The sequence below is a fragment of the Humulus lupulus genome, chromosome 5, assembly GCF_963169125.1.
Source record: "Humulus lupulus chromosome 5, drHumLupu1.1, whole genome shotgun sequence".
Classification (NCBI taxonomy): domain Eukaryota; kingdom Viridiplantae; phylum Streptophyta; class Magnoliopsida; order Rosales; family Cannabaceae; genus Humulus; species Humulus lupulus.
This window is the reverse complement of record NC_084797.1, coordinates 161,040,652-161,063,774: the sequence shown is the minus strand read 5'-3', so window position 1 is coordinate 161,063,774 and position 23,123 is coordinate 161,040,652. Positions and strand designations below refer to the sequence as shown.

The window sequence follows — 23,123 nt, the reverse complement described above, 5'->3', positions numbered from 1 at the left end:
GCGAGCTATTGCTGCCTTTGAATTATTAGTCAATGCTTTTCGACCAGCGCTCAACGCCATTGCCGTCCTTGACTCATAAGTCAATACTTTTTTACCAGCGTTCAACGCTATTGCCATCCTTGACTTATAAGTCAATGCTTTTGACCGGCACTCAGCGTGCTAATGTTGTTTGATGGACCTAAAACGGGTATGTTTTTAATATTTATAACTCGCAAGCGTACGAATCGTATATGAAATATAGTGTTCATGTAAGTACGAGATCGAACCCAAATGAGTTATCTAAAATCGAAAAGAAAACTACTTTAAATCAAAATTAATAAATTCTAACCTAGCCCCAAAGATTGACGAGAATTTTGTATAATAAAAGTAAAATAAAAGATAATAATAAAGATATTAAAGACAATATATATATATAACTAAATTATTAATTTTAAACAAGATAGTAAAAGAAAGATTATTAAGATAATAGAATCTACAAAATATAAGTTCAATAATATTTAAAAGTACATTGATTCTCAAGTTTTAGTAATAGTAGAATTAATCAAACCATCACTTATTAAAATTAGATATTCTATTTAAGCACAAGTTTTTTATAAAAATATAGGATCTATCTTCACTTTTAAAAATTATAATTTCAAAGCGTTTAGTGTAAATCAATCTAATGAAATAACAAATAAATCAATGAACATTATTTATAAGGCAAAACATAATATTTTTGTTCTAAGCATTGGATGTGTACAATTTAATGACACATCTTACACAAAGAATATTATGTTTTTGCACTAATGAAGAACAAAGTGTAAATATGTTCTAAAATACAAGATATTTAAGATGAAAGAAAATATTTGAAGAAGAAAATCCATAAAATTTATTGCACAAAATGGGAAATCAACATACAAAATAAATACTATCTAGTTCCATATTGTTTCATCATCACCTTAATAATCTTAAAAAGATTAGAAACTCATAACTAGAATAGAAATTATAAATAAAAAAATTACAAACATAAATAGGAAAATTTGGAGGAGAAACCCCCAAAATTTTCCTCTAAAAACTCATAGAAAAATGACCAAAAAGAAGAAAAAGATGAAGAGAATAGAGAGGTCTTGAAAGTGTAGAACTTGTGTAGTGTAACCTCTCCCAAAATAAGTACACCCCAAATAGTCTTGAAAATTCTCTATTTATAGCCAAAATGAGAGTATTAAAATAATCAATTTAAATGAATTAAATTGATTAAATTAATAATAATATGGCAAATAGGGGTAAATTATATGGTGTAATGATGATTTTTGGGTAAAATGTGTAGAAAGTGGGGTAAAAATGTGGCATTTTTAGACATAGGGGACAAAAGGTACAAATGAGCTTTTGTTGGGCTCAAGGGGAAATGGTATTGTGGCTGTTGGCAGCTGGCTGGATGGGCTTGTGGCAGATTGGCAGGTGGAGCTTGGGCTGGGCTCTTGCTGAAGTAGCTGGGCCGAAAGGAGGCAACCTGAAGGAGGTGTGAGGCATTGGACCTGGAGTGATGGCTGGCTGCTGGAGGAAGGACCGAAAGAGCTTGCTGAATGCTTGGGAAGAGTGGCTGCACGTTGGCTGGAGGAAATGGTTGGGCCTGGCGACTTGGGCCTGTGGCTTGTCTCATGGCATTTTCCCCTTCTTTCTTTTCCTTAAAAATGCCAATTTTCCTTCATTTTTCTTGCTTTTTCAAGAGCAAAAGAAAATGCAACAAATTCTCTACAAAAATAAACATAAATTAAATTAAAACTAAATATTTTCAATAATAAAATATACAACAAAAGTTCCATGAAAATATTAATTAAAACTTAATTTACTTAAACATTTAAGCTCAAAATTGCATGTTTTCACTCCTAACTTAACAATATTAATTTTAAATAATTAAACTATAAAATATTATAATAAAATATCTATAAAAACACATAAAAATCGATAAAATCAAAATAAACTCAATAAATTCAAAATTACCTAAAAACATAATAAATCACTTAAAAACTCAAGAACTAAGCAACAATTAGCCTATAAAATGTGGTAAAATAACTCTATTTTGTAGAATTATCATTGTTCTTTACTCATAAGTCAGGTTCGGGGCCCAGCCCTAGGATATGGGACTAATAAGTCGCCCCGGAGCCAATTGCCCTATCCTCTATATAACCAGCCTTGGAGTAGTGTACTTGGCGCTGAGTTTTCCACGACCATTGGGTTGGACAAGCGTATGATGCACTCCTAGTTAGCTTAATCAAAACGACCAGCGCTCAACACACTATTGCTGCTTTTCACTTATAAGTCAATGTTTTTTGACCAACACTCAGCGCTATTGCCGTCCTTCACTCATAAGTCAAGTTGTTCTCAATCAGATAATGCAAGCATATATCATATATCAAGTACCTAAATACAATACATTCAACATGTTTAATCAACAATCACAATCATAATCATAATCATGCACATTCACAAGCGTTCATGCCCTATTCATATAACTGTTCAACATATTCTTGTTCAATAATTCGGGCCGAGCCACAATCACATGTATCACATACTGTGTGCAATTTTCTTACCTTTAGTCCAAGCACAGGTTACGAATGAACGACCCTCGAGCACGATCCCGGTTCCTAGCTCCTAGCGATAATCTAGTCACAACCAAGTATAGAATCCCATCAATAATGAGCAATAAAGGCTTCTGGACCGAGTCCTTGCCTCCAGGACGTCATATTATACTAAACCGAAAAGTAGGATTGATCCCGAGCCCTTAGGTTTGAATTCCCATCAATGAAAACTAATATAGCTAATGCTGCCTAGGCGAACCATGACTTGACCCTGTCTGGAACAAGGACACAGGCCGCAACTTGCCCCTTAGAGTCGCGGCGCGCCTCCGAAACAGAACCCCCTTCATCTCCTTCGTCCAGCTTGAGCTGCGGCACCCAAGAACTGGGTCGCGGCTCGACCTGGAACTCAACATTTTTCCTCCATTTTTCTCATATCAAATCCCTCCATAAACCTATCCAAACATAGCCAAATTCCAAAAAAATAAAATTCGCAATCAACTCAGCAGCCCATAACCACCAAAACCCAAGTTTCAAACAATTCAAAAACTCACCAAACCGTAAAATCCAATCAAAACTTTGGAAACTTAAGGAAACGGAAACTCAGAAATTCGAAGCTTAAATTATCTCTGATTATGTCATTTTTCTGCTAAATCCTCTGGCTATCAAGCTTCTAATCTTCCCTAGAATCGTTATGACTCTAACCTTGCTCTAATCTGAGCCCTAAAACACGAGTTTCCTTCAAAAATGTTATCGAACTCCAAAAAGAGAATTGGGGGGGGGGGGGGGGGGAGAGAGAAAGTGTTTTGAACGCAATTTGCTTATGTTGGGTTACTTCGAGCTTAAGTAACCTCAAGCAAATCTCAAGGCTCAGGGTACCCCAAAAATGTCCACGAGGGAAAATAGTTAAAATCTTCAGAATTCCCTCCTGATCTCACTAACTCCAAATATATTCTCAAATATTTATTCGCATTACCCAATGACCCGGTAGTGTACTAAATACCAAAAATACTCCTTGACTCACCCCGAGTCAAGTATTGGTCCTGTTGTGACTTTCCCACTAGTTTGCTCCATAGGATTGTCTCATGTTGTGTAACCCAAATATATCTACATAATGATGTGGTCCCACACATATATCACATATATGCCCAATATACCAATAACAGGACAAATTACGAAAATTTTCCTTTTAATCATAAACAAGCCCACATGCATATTTAATACACCTAAACATGCATATCAAGTCATATTATAATATAACTCACTAATCATATAATAATATACATATATATCACATAAACACATAATTTCCATAATTTGCCATCCTGACCCCCTAATCAAGGCCCTAAGCCTTATTAGGTAAGTTGAGACGTTATACCTTTTTTCTATCCATTCCCCTAATTTTTCTGGACATCATTGGGTAACTGCATGTATAAATATGGTAAATAATAAATCAAAATAATCTTCCATTTACATTGGGATATGATTGCCTTTGGAATTTACATTTGTTATCTCAGGTAATAAATGTGTAATAAAATATGGGCATTAATGAGTGTATAAAGAATCTCCAAGTCTTTTAGGATCCTTCATTGTGAGTCATGATCAGGCTTCTACGAGTTGAACAGTTCCCTCGAGCTGGATGTCGAAGAGCTAACTAAACTTGACGCGGGCCAAGTTTAGAGTATCTAGAAGGCGATCTGGCCATCACGCATCTCGAACTAGGTTGTTGGTGCAAGAGGCAATCTAGAGATTATCTGGTTATCGTACTATCCAATTTGGCTCAAACTTCTCACACCAGAGTTAGCTAGATGTTCTATCTGTATGCTTTCTCCATGCGCTTATCTTACTTCGGCCATGTTTGAGTTTAATAGGGGTTTTTGACAGACTAAAACAATAGTACAAGGTTTGATTAGAAATAATGTGCATAAAAAGTGGGTAATTTTCTGGGTTTTGAAAGAGGGTTGCCTGTGTATGCATAGAAATTGAGGGTTTTTAGGTTCAGTTCTGGGTAGCTTAAGGTTTACGATTCCCTGAGCGATTTTGCATTAAACCGCCTTCAAAAATGTATTGGGTATGACATGCGAATCCCTAAGTATCAAGGGATTTCCAAAGTTTACAGAGCGTGGTTACTGAATGCGTGTGGACATACGCATTGCTGTTAGGATATATCTTAGCTCGTGTATTATTTAGGTTGAATAAATCAAATTCAAACCCCTAGGTCGTTGTACCTTTATTGTCGTAGCAAGGTTTTGTCTTAGGTCTCCTTTAACATGTTGCTTTTGTCATCAGGCGAGCTAGATCATGGCCCCTCAGAAGAAGTCAATTACGAGCTCCTTTACCAAAGAAAGAGCAAGGTCAAGAAGATTGCATCTGAGACCCCTATTCCCCACTTCGGTATGGTAGTGGATAGGGAGATCGTAGTTGACCCCAACGCCTTTTTTGAGGCTGAGCGCATCGAATCCCGAATAAAGACTCAGTGCAAGGTGAATAAAATTTTGCTGAGCCACGGGATCGAATTAGGGTCTGAGGGCCTTGTTGCCCAACCTCCATTGAAAGGAGAGTGGAGCTGCACCCCACTTCAGGATGACTTCAAGGTCTGGAGTGATGAGCATTTGAAGGTAGGTGCCTTTCTCCCTTTGGACCAGTACTTCGTGGATTTTTTGAACTATGTCGAACTAGCGCCATTCTAGCTTCCCCCAACAAATATTTTCTTTTGGCGGGGCTGAAATATTTATTTTTGAGACATGAGTGGGAGGTCCCTACCCCTGCCGACATCATGTACTTCTTCTGCCTCAAAGCCAACCCTGAATAGAAGGGGCGAGGTGACATTTTCTACTACCTCGCCAGATTCCCCATTACAGCCTCTATCATCGACCTCCCCAGCCACCCGAATGACTCAAGGATCAATTCTTCATGTTAAACAGTCTCAAGAACTGCACCCATCGGTATTTCAACCATCCTCGTAAGTTTCTTAGCTCTTCGAATTTTGTACTTGAATTTATTCTTGATCGAGTTTAAACATATTCTAATTGAGGAGGCCAATATGAGGCGCTATCTCGTATTCTTGCCAAGGAGGAGTTCCGGATGGTAGTTAATGACGCTACCATGGTGGCCTGCAAACTGATCCAGAAATATCAGACATTGTCCATTAGAGCTCGAGGTCCTCTCCTCGAGCTCCCTCCTCCTCAAGAAGTCCCCTTGCCGTTGAACACAATGAAGAGGAAGAAGAAGTCGCGCAACTGGTGCACAAAAGAGAGGTCTCTGAAGATGGGCAACATCCTGACCCAAACTGAGATGAGTCGGGGGCAGAAGCCGGCACTTCCGACCAAGGTAACCCATATAGAGAATTAAACCAAGTTGCTACCAGTTTAAGCTAGTTCGTTTCAACCCACGACAACTCGTGAGTCGACTTCCGGTTGATCCAGAACTAAACGTGACCCTCCTCTAGTGTTTGGCTCACTTGGTTGTATGCTAAGATAATAGCTATCCTCAATGTACCATAGTGGTTGATAGCACCCTTCACTTCAGGTCCACTAGTTTTGAGGATTACGGTACAAATATTTTGTCATGGCCTTCCCTCTGTCAAGGTGCCTTTTCCCTGGGTATTAGGCAAGTCGTGCATGAGTTTAGTCCGTATGAAGAGCCTGCACCCCATAGGACCAAAAATGTAATAGTATTAGAGTCCCCCCCCCAATCCTTCGATAGTCCAAGAGTTAGAGGTTTTACCCAGTCCGGTTCGTAACCCAAAGCCGACCATAGTAGTTTCCTCCTCTATCTTGGAGGGTAGGGTTCTTACTCTATTCTTTTCCTTGCATTACCCTGACTAATCATTTATTGGATCTGAATTTTTCGCTCCTCCTTTTGTAGGAAAAGATATGGACCTGAAGGGTGCCTTCAAATCTGGTGGGGCCGGAACTGGACTCGTAGTCAAGAAGGCGAGAATATCCAAGAAGAGTGCTCGTAAATCCGGAGCTGCTGACTCTCCTACAAAGGATAAAAGTGCTAGCTCCATTCAGAAATAGCAGCAGACGCAACCATAAGCTTCGGTAACTAAAGTTACCATTCTTGACACTCCTCATCCTCGTCCTTGCAATGAACCTATTTGGTTCCCCAAGTTGTCCACGGCGAAGCCCCATCTATTCAGCTCCCAGTCCAGCCCCTCGAGGTGGCAAGGATCCCAAAGGCACTTCGAGGGTTCCTCCATAGCATGGCGAAACACATGGTTGGTCACACCAACTAAGCAAACGTCAAGGACCCGAGGGCCATAGAGGAGTGTTCCCCAGCGGATGTCTTGGAGTTTGACTTGGGAATGAACCTGACTGTGAGTTATCTTTCTTCCTCCTATGGTATTTCCTTTTTTTTTTACTTTTATGAGCTAATCCCGTCTTGCGTATATATTTTGTAGTTTGCTTTAGCTCAAATTGGTGGCATCACCTGGTTCTAAGCTCAAAGAGAGGAGCTTAAGGCCGCCCTGTCTGCATCCTAGGAGAACGAGTGTATAGCCAAGAACCAAATTGTTGAGGTGAGCCAGCAATGAAATCAGGTGCAGGCCGAGATCGAAAACCTCAACAAGAAGCTTGAGGAGGTCAATTTCCTTAAAAAAAAGTTGTCCGAGATCAAGGCCAAAGCTAAGGAAGATGCTGAGAAGGCGAAGCAGGATGATGAACAGGCGAAGCTGGATGTTGCAGAAGCAACGAATTCCCTAGAGGAGATGTTGTATCAGTGCTGGGAATACAACCAGGAAGAGGATTTCTCCTTTTCAGATGCGGAGCTTTGGGGATATTATATTTCCAAGTTCGAGAGCTGATTCTCGCAAGAGCCCTCCGAGACTGCGGGTGCTTCTAGAGTTGCTGAGGGGGGTGACGAGGAGGTCTCATCACAATGGCAAGTTACTGGAGCTCAGTGATGTTTTAGGGCCTTTTTTTTATTTGATATCCCTTGTAACTATGTTTTCACAAGCTGAGACAAGCGCCTTCGGCTTAGTTTGAGGTTATTTTTCCTCGTGATATTCATATACTTGTTAAATGCATTTTCGTTACTTTATGATCTATTTTTGTTCCTCTTAATCCATTATCTTACAATGCTTATGAATTTCAAATTCTTGCACACTCACAATCATAGGGTTATCTTTAGATCGAGATAAGTTTCCGATGGCTTGACTAAAAAATTCGGGTCGATATCATGGTTATACCTAGGAATTTGCCCGCCTAATAGCGTTATACCTGTTGGGAATTAGGTCTCGGACCTGGTTATCTCCAGGAATTTTTCCACTTAATAACATGATACTTGTTAGGAATCAGGTCTCTGACCTGGTTATGTCCAGGAGTTTGTCTACTTAATAGCATTATACTTGTTAGGAATCAGGCCTCAGACCTGGTTATGTCCAGGAGTTTGTAGTTGAATTTTGTTTCTTTGAATTTTGCTAACTTAGTTCGTATTTGGAATTTCTTTGAAAATTCAAGCTAGCTATAAAAAGTCGTTGAATAATCAATTTTCCAAATTCTTTCAAATTTTATCCAATCATACTAAAATCACACTCAATATTTTTTAAACTCATCGAGGGTTATATTCCCCACAAGCGATCAAAATTTATGGATATTCTAGGTCGCTTTTACAAAATGAGTTCATGATATATCACGAGAAAAATATAAACACGTAGCCATCCGGTGTCATTTAAATAGAATGCCTTTTATAAACAAGCCTTACACAGAACAATACTGAAAACATCAAAAAACAAACAAAACTGTCTTATTACTGATAATATATTTTAAGATGAAGAGCATTCCAAGTCCATGGTACCAACTCTCCACTTAACAGGGCTAGCTTGAATGTTTCCTCACGTGAAAATCTCCATGATTTGGTATGGTCCTTCCCAGTTTGGTCCCAATACACTGTCTTTGGGATCCTTACTCATCAAAAACACTCTTCGAAGCACCAAGTCTCCCAGCTTGAGTCTACGTCCTTTTACCTTTGAATTAAAGTAATGCGTAATTCTCTGCTGATAACGGGCGAGTTGTAATTGTGATTCTTCTCCCTTTTCTTCGATTAGATCCAGGGATGCGTCGAGCAATTTGTGGTTTCAATTTTGATCGAAGGTTTTTTGTCTATGTGTTTTCACTAGCGCTTCAATTGGGAGCATGGCCTCTCTTCCAAAGGCTAAAGAGAAGGGAGTGTGCCCCGTGGAGGTGAGATGTGAGGTCCTATAGGCCCAAACTACTTGTAGGAGCTACTCGACCCATAATCCATTTGCTTCATCTAGTCATTTTTTTAAGCTTGCCTTTATGTTTTTATTTACAACCTCGACCTGTCCATTAACTTACGGATACGCCACTGAGGAGAAACTCTTGATTATGTCGTACCTCTCACAAAATTTTGTGAAAAGATCACTATCAAACTGAGTTCTATTATCAGACACAATCTTCTTTGGGAGCCCAAAATGACACAAGATGTTCTTCACGACAAAATCCAGGACTCTCTTCCAGGTTATGGTCACCAGAGGCTCGGCCTTGATCCACTGCGTAAAGTAGTCGATGGGTGAGATCCCCATACTACAAACGAAAAGAGGGATGAGAACATGGTTAACTCAATGGGTGCTGCCTGAGCAGTTGTGGCAAAGCGTTGGCATTTGTCGCATTTCTATACGTAAGAGGCCGAATCCTTTTTGAGTGTAGGCCAAAAATAGCCTCGTCTCAATATATTTAGGGCTAATTTTTGCCTTTTTGCATGGTCTCCACAGATGCCTTCATGTATCTCTTGTAGGATGGTTTGTGCTTCTTTGGGCAGAACACACTGTAGGAGGGGCAGTGAATGCCCTCGTTGGTATAGAACTCCCTCAACCATAACATACCGTGAGACTTGATATAACAATTTTCTTGCGTCCCTTCAGTCATCTGATAGTTTACCGGTTTGAGGTATTCTACTATGGGGGTTATCCAGGTCGTTTTTGTGACAATCACTCTGACCTTAATCGATTGTTTCGTTATGCTTGGTTGTTCTAAGAAATCCACTGGGACTATGTTTAGTGTATTCGCCTTTTTGGCGGTGGCAAGTCGGGCTAAAGCATCAACATTGGAGTTCTGCTTGCGGGGTACCTTCTCAATGGAGCAGAACTCAAACTCGGACAACCCATCTTTAACCTTATCTTGGTAAGCTGCCATTTTGATACCTCAAGCTTGATACTCTCCTAATATCTGATTAACCACGAGCTGGGAATCACTATAACATTGGATCACCTTCGCTTTCAGTTCTTTTGCCACCCGTATTCATGCCAATAGAGTTTCGTACTCTGCTTCATTGTTGGATGCTTCGAATCTGAACCTTAGAGCTGTATGAAATCGCCCCTCAGGTGAGATCAGAATTATCCCAGCTCCATATCCGTTCTCGTTAGATGACCCATCAAAGAAGAGTTTCCACAACTCTTGCACCGGTTCTCTCATTGGCTCATCTTGAAAACTTGTACATTCAGCCACAAATCTAGCGAGCACTTGACTCTTGATTGTTGTGCGTGGCATATAAAATATCTCGAACTGGCTGAGTTTGATGGCCCACTTAAGCAAACATCCCGATGTTTTAGGCTTCTGCAAGACCTACCTTAAAGGTTGATTGGTTAAGACGTGGATGGTGTGGGACTGGAAGTATGGCCTGAGTTTTCTCAAAGCAAAGATCAAGCAGAACACGAGTTATTCTATTTAAGGATATCGGGACTCAGCTCCCAAAAGTCTTTTACTCATGTTGTATACTGGAATCTGCGCTCGATTTTCCACTCGAATTAATACAGTGATGACTGCATTTTCTGTCACAACTAGATATAAGAGCAAACATTCTCCAGTGGTCAGTTTTGATAGTGTGGGGGGCTCAAATGATTCCTTAGGTCGCTCTCAGACCTTCCTTCACATTGGCTCTCCGTCCAGTAACTTTCGTTCGCGAAACTTACAGCCCGTGGCTGGGATCGAGGACTTGGATTATTAGTGCGAGGTCGTGGGACATAGATGTCTTCTGAGTGAAGAGGATTTCTCCTACTATCCCCTTGAGTTGGAGCGTTCCTCTGCGAGCAAGGTGGCGTCGAATGTCGAACCGGTGACGTCGAGTATTTTATTGGTGAAGCTATCCTCGTTCCATCGGGGCGAAGTAGGTTAGCCCGTCTCTATTGTACCCCGATCTCCTAGGTTGGAGGTAGAACATGTTCATTTCTCTGCGCTGGAGGCCTTGGTCGTGCCACAGGTGGATTTTCTGGGGTGTTTTGTCTCCTTGAGGTGGTCACAACTCGCCCTGTTGGGTTGTTCTGAACATTCTGTGGAATCTGCTCAGAAGGCACGGAGCTCGGGGTCGCAGTTCTGACAGATCGACTGACATGGGGACGATGGTTCCTATGAGGATTGGCAGGTTGAGTATTCCACTGATTCCGCTTTGAAGGTATAGAGCTCGGGGTTGCAATTCTGACAAAGCGACTGAGATTGGGTCAGTTATTCCTGTGGGACCTATGGGACCCACTTTGCCTCCTTTTGATATTAGCATCGGTTGCAGGAGGGGGTAATCGAGCCAAGATCTTCTCAATTTTTCTTCTTAGCCATAGCGAGATGACTCCTTAACTGGGCATTTTTCATCTCGATGGCTGTTGGATACCCTGGATTGGGATTTGGTGGGCGTGATACTGAGCTCTCAGTATCGTCTTGGCCTACATGTTTCTTTTCAAGACGGTGCTAAGTGTCTGGACCCTTTCCAGCGAGAACGGTTGTATGATGCACCTCTTGATCACCTGGTTGTTCCATCTCGTTGTCATGCATAGACCGGGTGACCACCACGGCGAGCGTTGGGTGAAACTTGCGTGGGGGATTAAGCGCTAATAAGCTCTCAATGAAAGCACCAATCTATTGACGCGATTTTTCACCAACAGTGGATTAAGAAATTTGATAATAGAGATATTAGGATTTCTTACTAAATCGCGATTAGACAAATGAACAATATTACAAACACTCACACTTTTACGTGGTTCGGTGGTTAAATCCACATAGTCCACGAGACAATCTTATTAATCTCTTTTAGGCTGTGAGTGAAATTGTTTCTTACAATTTCAGCAGAGTTTCCGTATATCAAGAAGCTATCAATTTTTCTGTCCATTCCCCTGATATTTATAGAGGGTGTTTCTGGACATCTTTGGATAACCACATGCATAAATATGGTAAATAAAAAATCAAAATAATCTCCCATTTACATAGGGATATGATTGCCTATGGAATTTACATCCACTATCTTGGGTAATAAATGTATAATAAAATCAGGGCATTAATGAGAGTATAAAGAATCTCCGAGTCTTTTGGGATCCTTCATTGTGCGTTATGATCAGGCTTCCGCGAGCTGAACACTTCGCTCGAGCTAGATGTCGAAGAGCTAACTAAACTTGACGCGGGCCAAGTTCAGAGTATCTAGAAGGCGATCTAGCTATCACGCATCTCGAACTAAGTTGTTGGCGCAAGAGGCAATCTAGAGATTATCTGGTTGTCGTACTGTCACGTTTGGCTCAAACTGCTTACACCAGAGTTAACTAGATGTTCTATCTGTACGCTTTCTCCATGTGTTTATTTGCCAGCTATACCCCGTGTTGAGTGATTCAGTTTGTATTTATTTTGGAGTACAACATATATAAATACAGTATAATACTTTCTTGTTTTTTTTACATATGTACTATAATTGCATTTTTTGTTGTATCTATACAACACTATCTAGTTTCATACATGTGGATAAATTACTACATTTTTTATCTATACATATAAAAGTGTTTTTTGTAGTTTTAGAGAAATTTCCTGCATATTTTTGGAAAATTTTAGATAATTTATTGTGTGTTGAAATGAGGGATCCAGACTTTTTTACCACACTGATATGATAGTATCTAGACTTTTTATTTGAACCATGTTATCAGCACAAGAATTTATCTAGATTTTCCTGAAAACCTGCAAGAGATTCATTATAAGTACAATGAACACTGTCATATCAAAAACTATGATCATAACTTCTTCACATATATGAAAGAGAGAAAGTGTCGTACTAGTATGACAAAAAAAAATTACCATACCACATACACTCCCTTTTTTGTTAATATCAATTAGTACTAGATCAAAAAGAATTTTGACTAATATTATTTTGTCATTTGATTGTTTTATTTTCATCATATTTTACCTTAATAATAGATTTAGTTAGAAAAATACGTTCAATAAATATATATTATAAACTAAAATTTAAAATAATATTTATATTTATCAAGGTGAATTATGCATTTAGCTAAAATAGAGGGTACATTTTTGTTATTGTCTCATAAAACATTTTTGACATTATAAGTAATATTAAATTCAATTTTAATGGTAATATATATTTATATGAGCATATAACAAAATAAAAAACTTAAATTAAGAAACTATTTTTTAATCTTTATGAGTTATTTTATAAATATATTCACAAACAAATATTCTAATAATGAAATATTACTAAACTTTCATTACGATATTTATCAATTTATTTTTATATTAGGTATAAAAAAACACTTGCAAAATATCATGAAATGGTTTCACATTTTTAAATGAAATAAATTTATTTCAAAATAAATTATAAAAGAAATTTGAATAAAATATACTTTACTAACTTTATACTATTTCAAATTCAAAAAAAAAAAAAGCTTTGCACTTTATTTTAATACAAAAATATTTAGTAAAAAAAAAGTATAAAAATATTAAAAGTGACAAAAAGTATCCGCTTTTATCATTATATTTACCCCACTTTTGATTGGACAAATATCATCCCTTGGATACCAAAAAGAAGTTTTTTTTTATTCAATACAATGACTATAAAGATGCTTGAGGTTTCACATCCTTCGAAATGAAGTGAAAGATTTAATAATATATCAATCTGTCTAACAAGAAATTATTTTAAATATACACGTGATGTATAGATCAATAATAACATTATTTTAAGTGGGGCACCCTCGTTTGACCTTCCACTCATCCTCTTTGCAGATTATTTCTAGATAAGTCTCTCCATATCCCTATCCATATCAATAATAAAAATATATATATATATATATATATATATATCTTCATTTTGTTCTAGCGAGATTGAAAAGTTAGGGCTTATTAACAGATTTAAGGATCTAACTAGAAAAACTCAAAACTTTTTAAGTACTAATTGAGAAAAACAGAACCTTTTTCCATCTTTTTTTTTTTTTTCTGTGTAAGGCAGAATGGAGAAGAAAAAAGCGGCAGTAGTAGATCAATCGATGTTACTATGCTGCAAGGTCTTCATCTCCGAATCACGCAACCGGGCCGCTTTGGACGCCATTGAAAGAGCTGCTCGGCGAGACCCAGAATCGGTTATCGTCAACAAGTTTGAGGACAGAGCTTACAATCGTGTCACATACACTGTCGTTTCATACTTGGTCCTTGATTGTACGGGAAACGCCGTCTGTAGTCCACTGCAACAGACCGTGGTGGCCATGGCTGAGGCTGCTTACAACGCCATTAGCCTCGAGTCCCACTCTGGGACTCACCCTCGGTTGGGTGTAGTCGATGACATTATGTTCCATCCCTTGGCCCGGGCATCTCTTAACCACGCTGCTTGGCTCGCCAAGGCCGTCGCTCGCGACATTGGCACAAAATTCCAAGGTTATCCTAATCTAAAACTGTATTTTTAGCTCAAGCCTTAATAATTTCCATGTTTGATGACATATTATTTGTAATGTATATACTACATATATACATGTGTGTGTGTGTTACAGTCCCTAGTCTGTTATATGGAGCAGCACATGAAGAGGGGAGAATGGCTGATGCAATCAGAAGAGAATTGGGTTATTTCAAGCCTAACTTCAATGAGAGCCAATGGGCTGGAGGACTAAACCAAGAGTCGTTAGCACTAAAACCTGATGAGGGACCTGATCAAGTGGATCCAGGAAAAGGTGTGGTTGTAATAGGGGCAACCCCATGGGTTGACAGCTTCAACATTCCTGTCATCACCACCGATCTGGTGGCGGTTCGAGGGATTGCGAGGCGAGTGAGTGGAAGAGGAGGAGGCCTAGCTTCAGTGCAGGCGGTGGCACTTGCTCATGGCGAGAGTGTGGTTGAGGTAGCTTGCTATCTTTTGGACCCAAACACAGTGGGAGGACCTAGAGTTCAGCTCGAAGTTCAAAGGCTTGCAGAAGAAGAGGGTTTGGATGTGTCCTCAGGCTATTACACTGTTCTCTCTCAAGATAATATCATTCAGAGATATTTGCGATTGTTTCCTTTATCTGCAACTAAATAAATCATGTGTAATTTGTACCAAGGTTTCCTATGTATTTCAGTTTATGAGACTCTCTTCTTCCTTTAATTCTGTTTTTTTTCCTAGAGATATTAATATGATAAACCTATAAATATACATGTTTTGTAACATGTTGGAATGAAGCTATATCGATAAATATACAATATGGATTAGAGATATACCTATTAACTATTTTTATTGATGAGTACTCTCTTTAAAATACTTTCTACTCGGTACTAGTACACTCCCTATATATATAATACATTTTATTTATATAATTTATTAATTATTTTTATTAAATTGGTATGATTGTTATATAAATTTTAAATAAATAAATAATATTACATATTAAAGAATGACATAAATATGAGTATTCATCCAATCCCATAAAACATTTTTTTCTCTAACCAATCTAATCCAACTAATGGTTGAATGTTAGAAATAAACATCCAATCTAATCCAATTTAGTTTCAAAATCCAATTATATTTGAATTATAACTCGATTGGATCGATTTCTTTAATCAATTTTTTTATCTCTTAATTTGAATTTTTTTTTTTTGCAGCACTCTTAACTTGAGTTTGAATATTAAAAAGTTTAGCAAATAAAAAATTATAAAAAAATATACACAAATCTAACAATATTTAGTAATAATTCTTCATTAAGATCTTAAAATTACCACATAAGTCCTTAACATGATGCATTTACAACTGAAATATTAAGTTTACAACACAACCATTAAAACTAATAAGTCTCAAACCAATTTGATCGGTTCCAAGTTGGGTTTTCAGAGTATCATCTAATGTTGACGCAGTTTTTCGCCAACAGATAATTAATAGAATGAAGGCGGGATTAGTGCTAAATAATGAACCATAGATAAATGATCTTAAAATAAAATGGTGACACGAATACTTTTTTAGGAGGTTCAAAGGTTAAAATCCTTCTAGTCCATCAGCCAATATTATTGCTATCTTTCTGGTATTCTTTAAAGGGTATTTCTTTACATCATAGAATCCAACCATTTACAACTCCCAGGGTCTCCATATTTATAGGAGAGGGCACCTGGGGGTTGGCAAGGGGGGTCATCCCGTGACCTTCTTACCCATCATGTCACTTCTGTGACATTCATGATTAATTCCTAAAACCTGACAATGAAGTGTGGTCTAATCAATAGGTAAGGGGGATAATGGGTCGCACGGCCCAACCCAATCGTGGGTGCCTGAACATGCACGTTTATGCTGCGTGTTTGAGAATTCAGGGATATATCAGACATGTGATGTCTGATATATGCACGTTTACATTGCATGGTTGACTTTATAAGGGGTCATAGATGCCAACTCAAGCTCGTACCTCGAGCTTGTTGTATTCTTAGCCCGTGGTGTCCATACCTCTGACCCGACTCCTTAGTAATCTTAGTAAGCCTTTGGCTACCTTGAGCTGGGGAGGTAGGACCTGACAACAGCAGCTTCGGGTACGTGTCATCCACGTGGCTGATATAATTATGCCATATCATAGCTCGCTAATGGGTGGGTAATTAGGGCATACATTTTCCCCCCAAGCCCTTGCTCGTGGCACACGACGTCACCTGGGGCCACAGTGGGGGCTTTTAGGCTTCTTTGTGGACTCTTCACATTCTGCCTATTACGCAGGCGTCGAGTACGTGGAGCATCGTTGTTGGTGACGGTACGTCTTCCGAGAACCACATTAAATGGCCTAGCCTATACTCGGCCATCGTTTCGCCTTTCGAGTAGTGATCCTCATATCCTACATCAAGGTAATCCAACGGCCCTCCTCACCTGGCCTTTTACGTATATAAAAGGGGTGGCCACCTTTCGCATGGGCCACCCGTTTATTTGAAAATTTTCTTATTTTCTCATCTTCCTCTTTCTTCTTAGTCTCAAAAAACCCTCTCTTTCTTCCGGTTACCATTCCCAGCGTTCCAGAAATTCAGGCACGAGAGCTCCTTTGAGACTTTGGCACCAGCAATTTCAGCAGGACTCCCACCCAGACGATCCCTTCAGTCTCACCACAGCAAAATACTTCTGTAAGTCCTCCGTTTGTGCATGCTTTAATTTGTTTTTCTTCACTGTTGCTTAGGTAAGTTGTTTCTGTAATAGCATGCAATATTTTGCTGGTCCTTTGTGGGTATGATACGCGTAGGTTTTTATCCTAGGGCATCGACCGTAGAAAAAACCATTTAGGAGCATGAGTCATAGGGTACGCTTTCTGGGGAGATTTTCTGGGTAAAATTTCTGTATGCCTGTTTGAAATAACCAGTTTTTAGGGTGCAAAATCGGGTAGCTTAGGGGACACGCTTCACATGCGGTTTTGCACTGTTTGCCTATTGAAACTTTCCTTCCAAGGAAAACTTTTACCCTGGCCCTCCTGACACACAGATTCCGAGTAATCGGGGATCCGTTGGGAGCACAGGCACGTGTTTATAAGACCGCGTGGTCTCACTCTCCATGGGTTGAGATTACCTCATCCCATGTAAAGGAAACACTTCGCGTTAGATTCTTTCTTATGCTTAGGTCGCCCTTTCTAAATTTTCTTCTTTTGTTCGTTAGGCGACCAGATGGGACCAAAGAAGAACGCCCCCAAGAAGACTGCTGGCAGCTCGTCTTCTCAGCAAGCCAAAGGAAAGGAGGTGGTCACGGACTCTCCAATCCCCGTTTTCGGTCCAGCCGTGGAGCAGGAGCTCGAGGTGGGGTCCGACGCTTTCTTCGAGGCCGAGAGGATCGTCTCAAAGGTCACCACCAAGGGGAAAGTGAATAAGATATTACTTTCCCACAACATTGAGATCGGGAGAGGCGCCCTAGACGCCCAACCTCCCCTCGAAGGTGAGCGGAGCTGCGCGCCGCTCGATGAGGAGTATGCCGCTTGGAGCGACGAGCACCTCAAGGCTGGGGCCTTCCTTCCGCTGGACCAGTACTTCGCGGATTTTCTTAATTACGTGAAGCTGGCTCCTTTCCAGCTCCCCCCTAACTCATATCGTTTGTTAGCGGGGCTGAAATACTTATTCCTGAAGCAGGAATGGGAGGTCCCCACACCAGCGGACATCCTCTACTTCTTTTGCCTCAAGGCCATCCCAGAGCAGCGGGGGTGAGGCGATGGGTTCTACTATCTGACCCGCTTTCCAAATTCGGCTGCGGTCATCGAGCTGCCCAGCCACCCCAACGATTTTAAAGATCAGTTCTTTATGTCCAAGGGGTTTCGCAATTGCGAACATCATTATTTCAACCGCCCTCGTAAGTACCTTCTACTCTTAGCTCGTAAGTTGATTGCTGATTAGCTTCTTTTATTAGTTCCTGACTTAGAAACAATCATGCAACCATTTTCGCGAGGACGGCTAAGTCCGTGACCCTCGAGGGTCAGTACGAGACCTTGGCGGGGCTGCTCCTAAGCGAAAAGGACTATTGCCAGCTCGTGTCCGACGAGACGATGGTGGCGTGCAAGCTAATCTCTCCAGGCCAGACTTTGGCCTTGAGGAGACCGCGGGGTCTCCCTCCAGCTCACAAGATGGCGCCCATCCCCGAGGAGGGGGCTGCGGGAGAGGAAGAGGACGAGGAGGACGAGGTGCTCCTTGTACGGCGGAAGCGGCCATTGGAGGTCGCCCAAGAAGTGAACGTGGAGAGGGCCCAGTCCGGGGCAGCAGCCGGCCCCTCCGGCCAAGGTAATCCTTATCTGTCTAGGGATTTAGATAGGGCCACCACAGACCTTCGGCTAGCTAGGTTCAATCCCAGCTAGCCTGTTCATCGCCATCGAAATGACCCGGACCGTGACATAACCTTACTCCAATGCGTCGACTAGCTCGTGCTGGGGTATGACATGAGCCGCCCTAGGGGTACTGTAGTCGTAGATAATACCCTATCTTTTAGGTCAACCTTTTTTGAGGAGTATGGGACCAACCTTCGGTCGTGGCCCTCCCTCCGGGAGGGTGTAGTAGCTCCGGGTCTTAGGAAGTACGTAGAAGAGTCTAGTCCCGAAGCAGACTCGGACCCAGAGCCTCTTCCAGCCCGCGAAGTCATTATCTTAGACTCCTCTGCCGAAGCTCCGGGGCCAGTGGTCGTGACCATAGATTCCTCCTCTAGCCTCGGAGGGTAGGATCCCTTTTAATACACATTTATCTGTTTTCCCTTCTATTTTTGTTGTTTTGCATAAACATTTTTACTTGTATATTAATGTTTTGTCTTTGTTTCAACAGAGGAGATGTCTCAGCTCGGGAACAACGATTTGCGAGCTATGTTCCCTGGAGGGAACCCCTCCTCCGGGGCTTCCGGGCCCATGGTGAAAAAGCTCCGGATGGGGAAGAAGGCCATCGAGAGTACCTCCAAGTCCCCTGGAAAAGGGAAAAAATAGGCCTCGGCTGCTCAGGAAAAAGTGTCTCCACCCCCTCCTGCAATGAAGAAAATGCCCCCGCCTCCTCCGCGAGCTCCCGCCTCTGTTCGGGAAACGGAGGTGCCCCCCGGGACCTTGTCGACCACAACCCCCGAGGTGCGCGTTCCGGTGAATCCCCGGGCTTTGGAGAAGATCCCCAATGTCTTTCGGGGGATGGTCTACGAGACGGCGAGCTACACCGTGGACCATTATTACAATGCCGCCGAGAGGGACCTGCGGGCGATTGAAATAAGGAGCCTGGAGAACTTGATGGAGTCTTCGCTGGGGATGGCTCTCACGGTAAGTTGGCCTCGCCATTGGTATTCCTTGCTCATATGCATCTCATGTTTTTTTTCTCTGAGGAAGTTGCCTTATTATCTTTTGGTCTTGCAGGGTGCTTTGGCTCTTCACCGGAGCATATCCCGATCTAGGGCCAGGCTCGAGGATATGAGGGGCGAGCATCAGACTGCTCTGGCCGCCCTTACGATTGCCAAGAAACAAGAGCAGGACGCCAAGGACGCCCTGGCAACTGCACAGGACGAGTTGGATGCATCTCGACCTAAGCTGCTGGAGGCCGAGGCCACCAAGGCCGCCCTAGCCGCTGCGAAAACTGAGCTCGAGGAGGCCAGGGCTGCTCGGGCCGCACTGGACGCCGCGAAAGTCGAGGCCGAGGAGGCCAAGGCCGCCTTAGCGGCGGAGAGGGCAGCTTCCAGCTCCTCCATGGAGGCTATGCTGTACCACTGCTGGGTCTTCAACCCAGATGGTAACTTCTCCTTTCTGGGGTCGGATGCATGGGAGTCCTTCCTGGGGAAGTTCAAAGCTCGCCTTCAGCAAGAGGCGCCCTCCGAGACCGGGGAGACTTCCACAGCCGCCGAGTAGGAGGGCGAGGTGGTGACCTCATCGGAGCAGCCTGGCGGGGCCTAGGACTTCTCTCTCTTTTTTTTTTTTACCATTTACATAATTTTTTTTTTGTAACTTTACATTATGAGGTTTTCTAACCTCGAGACAATTGATTTTTCCAATCTTATACCTTTTTGCCTCTATCTTATTTCTTTTCTATGATCTTGGTAATAGTCTTAGTTTTTGTTGGTGTTGTGATTGACCTTATGCTTCCCTAGGGAAAAACATGCTAATCAATTTTGAACCAACTTCTAAGACAAGTCCTGGTTGTGTCTAGGACATTAATTTAAAAACTCAATCTGCGTTAATTCTTTATTAATATCTCGTGCTTTTTAAGAAAAACAACGATCAATCAATTTGAATCAACTTCTAAGTTTTAGGACCTGGTTACATCCAGGACATTAATTTGAAAACTTAGTTCGCGTTAATTCTTGATTAATATCTTGTGCTTTTTAAGAAAAACACCGACCAATCAATTTGAATTAATTTCTAAGTTTTTAGGACCTGGTTACATCCAGGACGTTAATTTGAAAACTTAGTTCGCGTTAATTCTTGATTAATATCTTGTGCTTTTTAAGAAAAACACCGACCAATCAATTTGAACTAACTTCTAAGTTTTTAGAACCTGGTTACATCCAGGACGTTAATTTGAAAACTTAGTTCGTGTTAATTCTTGATTAATATCTTGTGCTTTTTAAGAAAAACACCGACCAATCAATTGAATTAACTTCTAAGTTTTTAGGACGACCCGGTTATATCCAGGATACGAGTTAGTTCGCGTTAATCCTCTATCAATATCTCGTGCATTTTAAGAAAAACATCGATCAATCGATTTGAATTAACTTCTAAGTCTTTAAGGTGACCTGGTTGTATCCAGACACCGTCTTTCGTGGTTACTTGAGATTACATCCACAAATATACACAATAATGAAAAAAGATTTAATTCTCATTGCTTAATAAACAAAAGAAGGCCTTTCTGATTAAGCCTTACAAGGGTATCACTGATAATATTTCTTCAGATGGATTGCGTTCCAAGTTCGTGGGACTGCTTCTCCATTAAGTTGAGCTAACTTGTAGGTTCCTTCCTTTATGACCTCGATTATTTGATATGGCCCTTCCCAGTTCGGTCCCAATACTCCGTCTTTGGGATCTTTACTGGCTAAGAAGAATCTCCTGAGGACCAGGTCGCCAATGCTAAAGGCACGTTTTCTGACCTTTGAGTTGAAATAACAAGTGATCTTTTGCTGATAATGCGTGAGCTGGAGCTGTGAATCTTCTCGTCTTTCATCAATTAGCTCGAGGGATGCGCAGAGCAATTCGTGATTGCGGTCCTGGTCATATGCCTGGACTCTATGCGAGGCTACCTTTACCTCGACAAGAAGGACTGCCTCACTCCCGAAAGCTAGGGAGAAAGGAGTGTGACCTTTCAGAGTTCGATGCGAGGTCTGGTATGCCCACAGTACTTGGGGGAGCTGTTCTGGCCAGACTCCCTTGGCTTCGTCCAGTCTTTTCTTAAGGCTCTCCTTTAGCGTCTTATTGACGGCCTCGACCTGCCCATTTGCCTGGGGATAGGCCACGGAGGATAAGCTTTTCATAATGTCGTGCCTTTCACAGAATTCGGTGAAGAGGTCGCTGTCGAATTGCGTTCCATTGTCTGATACGATCTTCTTTGGCAGCCCGAACCGGTAGATAATGCTTTTGACCACGAAGTCGAGGACTCTCTTTGAAGTGATTGTTGCCAAGGGTTCTGCCTCTGCCCACTTGGTGAAGTAGTCGATAGCCACCACCGCATAACGGACTCCTCCCTTTTTAGTAGGGAGGGCGCCAACCAAGTCGATTCCCCAGACCGCGAATGGCCATGGGGACGAGATCATTTTCAGCTCGACTGGGGGAGCTCGGGCAACTGTGGTGAATCGCTGGCACTTGTCACATTTTTTGACGTAAAAGATAGAGTCTTTTGACAGAGTGGGCCAGTAATATCCTTGCCTTAAGATATTCAGGGCCAAGCTTTGCCCCCCAGTGTGATCTCCGCAAAAACCGTCATGCACTTCTTGCAAAATGGTCTTCGCTTCGCCTGGCAGAACACATCGTAGGAGGGGTAAGGAGTGCCCACGCCGGTACAACATCCCATCTACCACTGTATACCTTGGAGCTTGGTAAAGTACCTGCCTTGCGTCATTACACTCTTCAGGTAACTTTCCTTCGGTGAGATATTCGAAGATGGGGGTCATCCAGGTTAGTTTGGCATCGATCATCTCGACCTCCGCCCCGAATTCTTCTATGCTTGGTTTCTCCAAGAACTCTACCGGTACTAACCCCAAAGTCTCCGTCTCCCCGGAGGTAGCGAGCTTTGCGAGGGCGTTTGCGTTGGCATTCTGCTCCCGAGGTATCTGTTCGATTGAGCCCCGTTCAAATGCAGACAGCTCGACTTTTACCTTGGCTAGGTAAGCAGCCATCTTGGTTCCCCATGCTTGGTATTCACCTAGCACCTGGTTTATCACGAGCTGGGAATCGTTGTAACACTAAACGGAGCTGGTCTTTAGCTCCTGGGCCACCCTTAGCCCGGCCAGTAAAGCTTCGTATTCAGCCTCGTTGTTGGATGCCTTGAACTGAATCTCAACGCCGAGTGGAATCTATGTCCTTCTGGGGATATCAAAATGATTCCAGCCCCGAAGCCATTCTCGTTAGATGAGCCATCTACGAAAACCTTCCATGACGCCTGGACCGAGGTGGCCTGGGGTGAATCTTCCACAGGATCTTTTCGGAATCCTGTGCATTCTGCCACAAAATCAGCCAGGGCTTGGCTTATTATTGCAGTCCGCGGGGTGTACAAAATCTTGAACTGGTTGAGCTCAATAGCCCACTTCAACAGACGTCCCGATGCTTCAGGTTTTTGCAAAACCTACCTTAAAGGTTGATCAGTTATGACATGTATTGAGTGGGACTGGAAATATGGGCTGAGCTTTCGGGAGGCCATGATAAGACAGAATGCCATCTTCTCCATCAAAGGATAC

The 23,123-nt window shown here is 41.7% G+C and overlaps 1 protein-coding gene across 1 annotated transcript; it reads left to right on the top strand.

The window, feature by feature from the left end:
• Positions 1–13,638: 13,638 nt before the first annotated feature.
• Positions 13,639–14,977, top strand: LOC133777797 (uncharacterized). Its single transcript, XM_062217537.1, has 2 exons — positions 13,639–14,203; positions 14,317–14,977. The coding sequence occupies exons 1-2, from the start codon at positions 13,783–13,785 to the stop codon at positions 14,835–14,837; spliced, it is 942 nt and encodes a 313-aa protein (XP_062073521.1). The 5' UTR covers positions 13,639–13,782; the 3' UTR covers positions 14,838–14,977.
• Positions 14,978–23,123: the final 8,146 nt, after the last annotated feature.

Bases quoted from the DNA above. Each gene is read 5' to 3' on its own strand.
- LOC133777797 (XM_062217537.1), top strand. From the start codon at position 13,783: ATGGAGAAGAAAAAAGCGGCAGTAGTAGATCAATCGATGTTACTATGC. The intron at 14,204-14,316 runs GTTATCCTAATC...TGTGTGTTACAG, and splicing joins CATTGGCACAAAATTCCAAG to TCCCTAGTCTGTTATATGGA.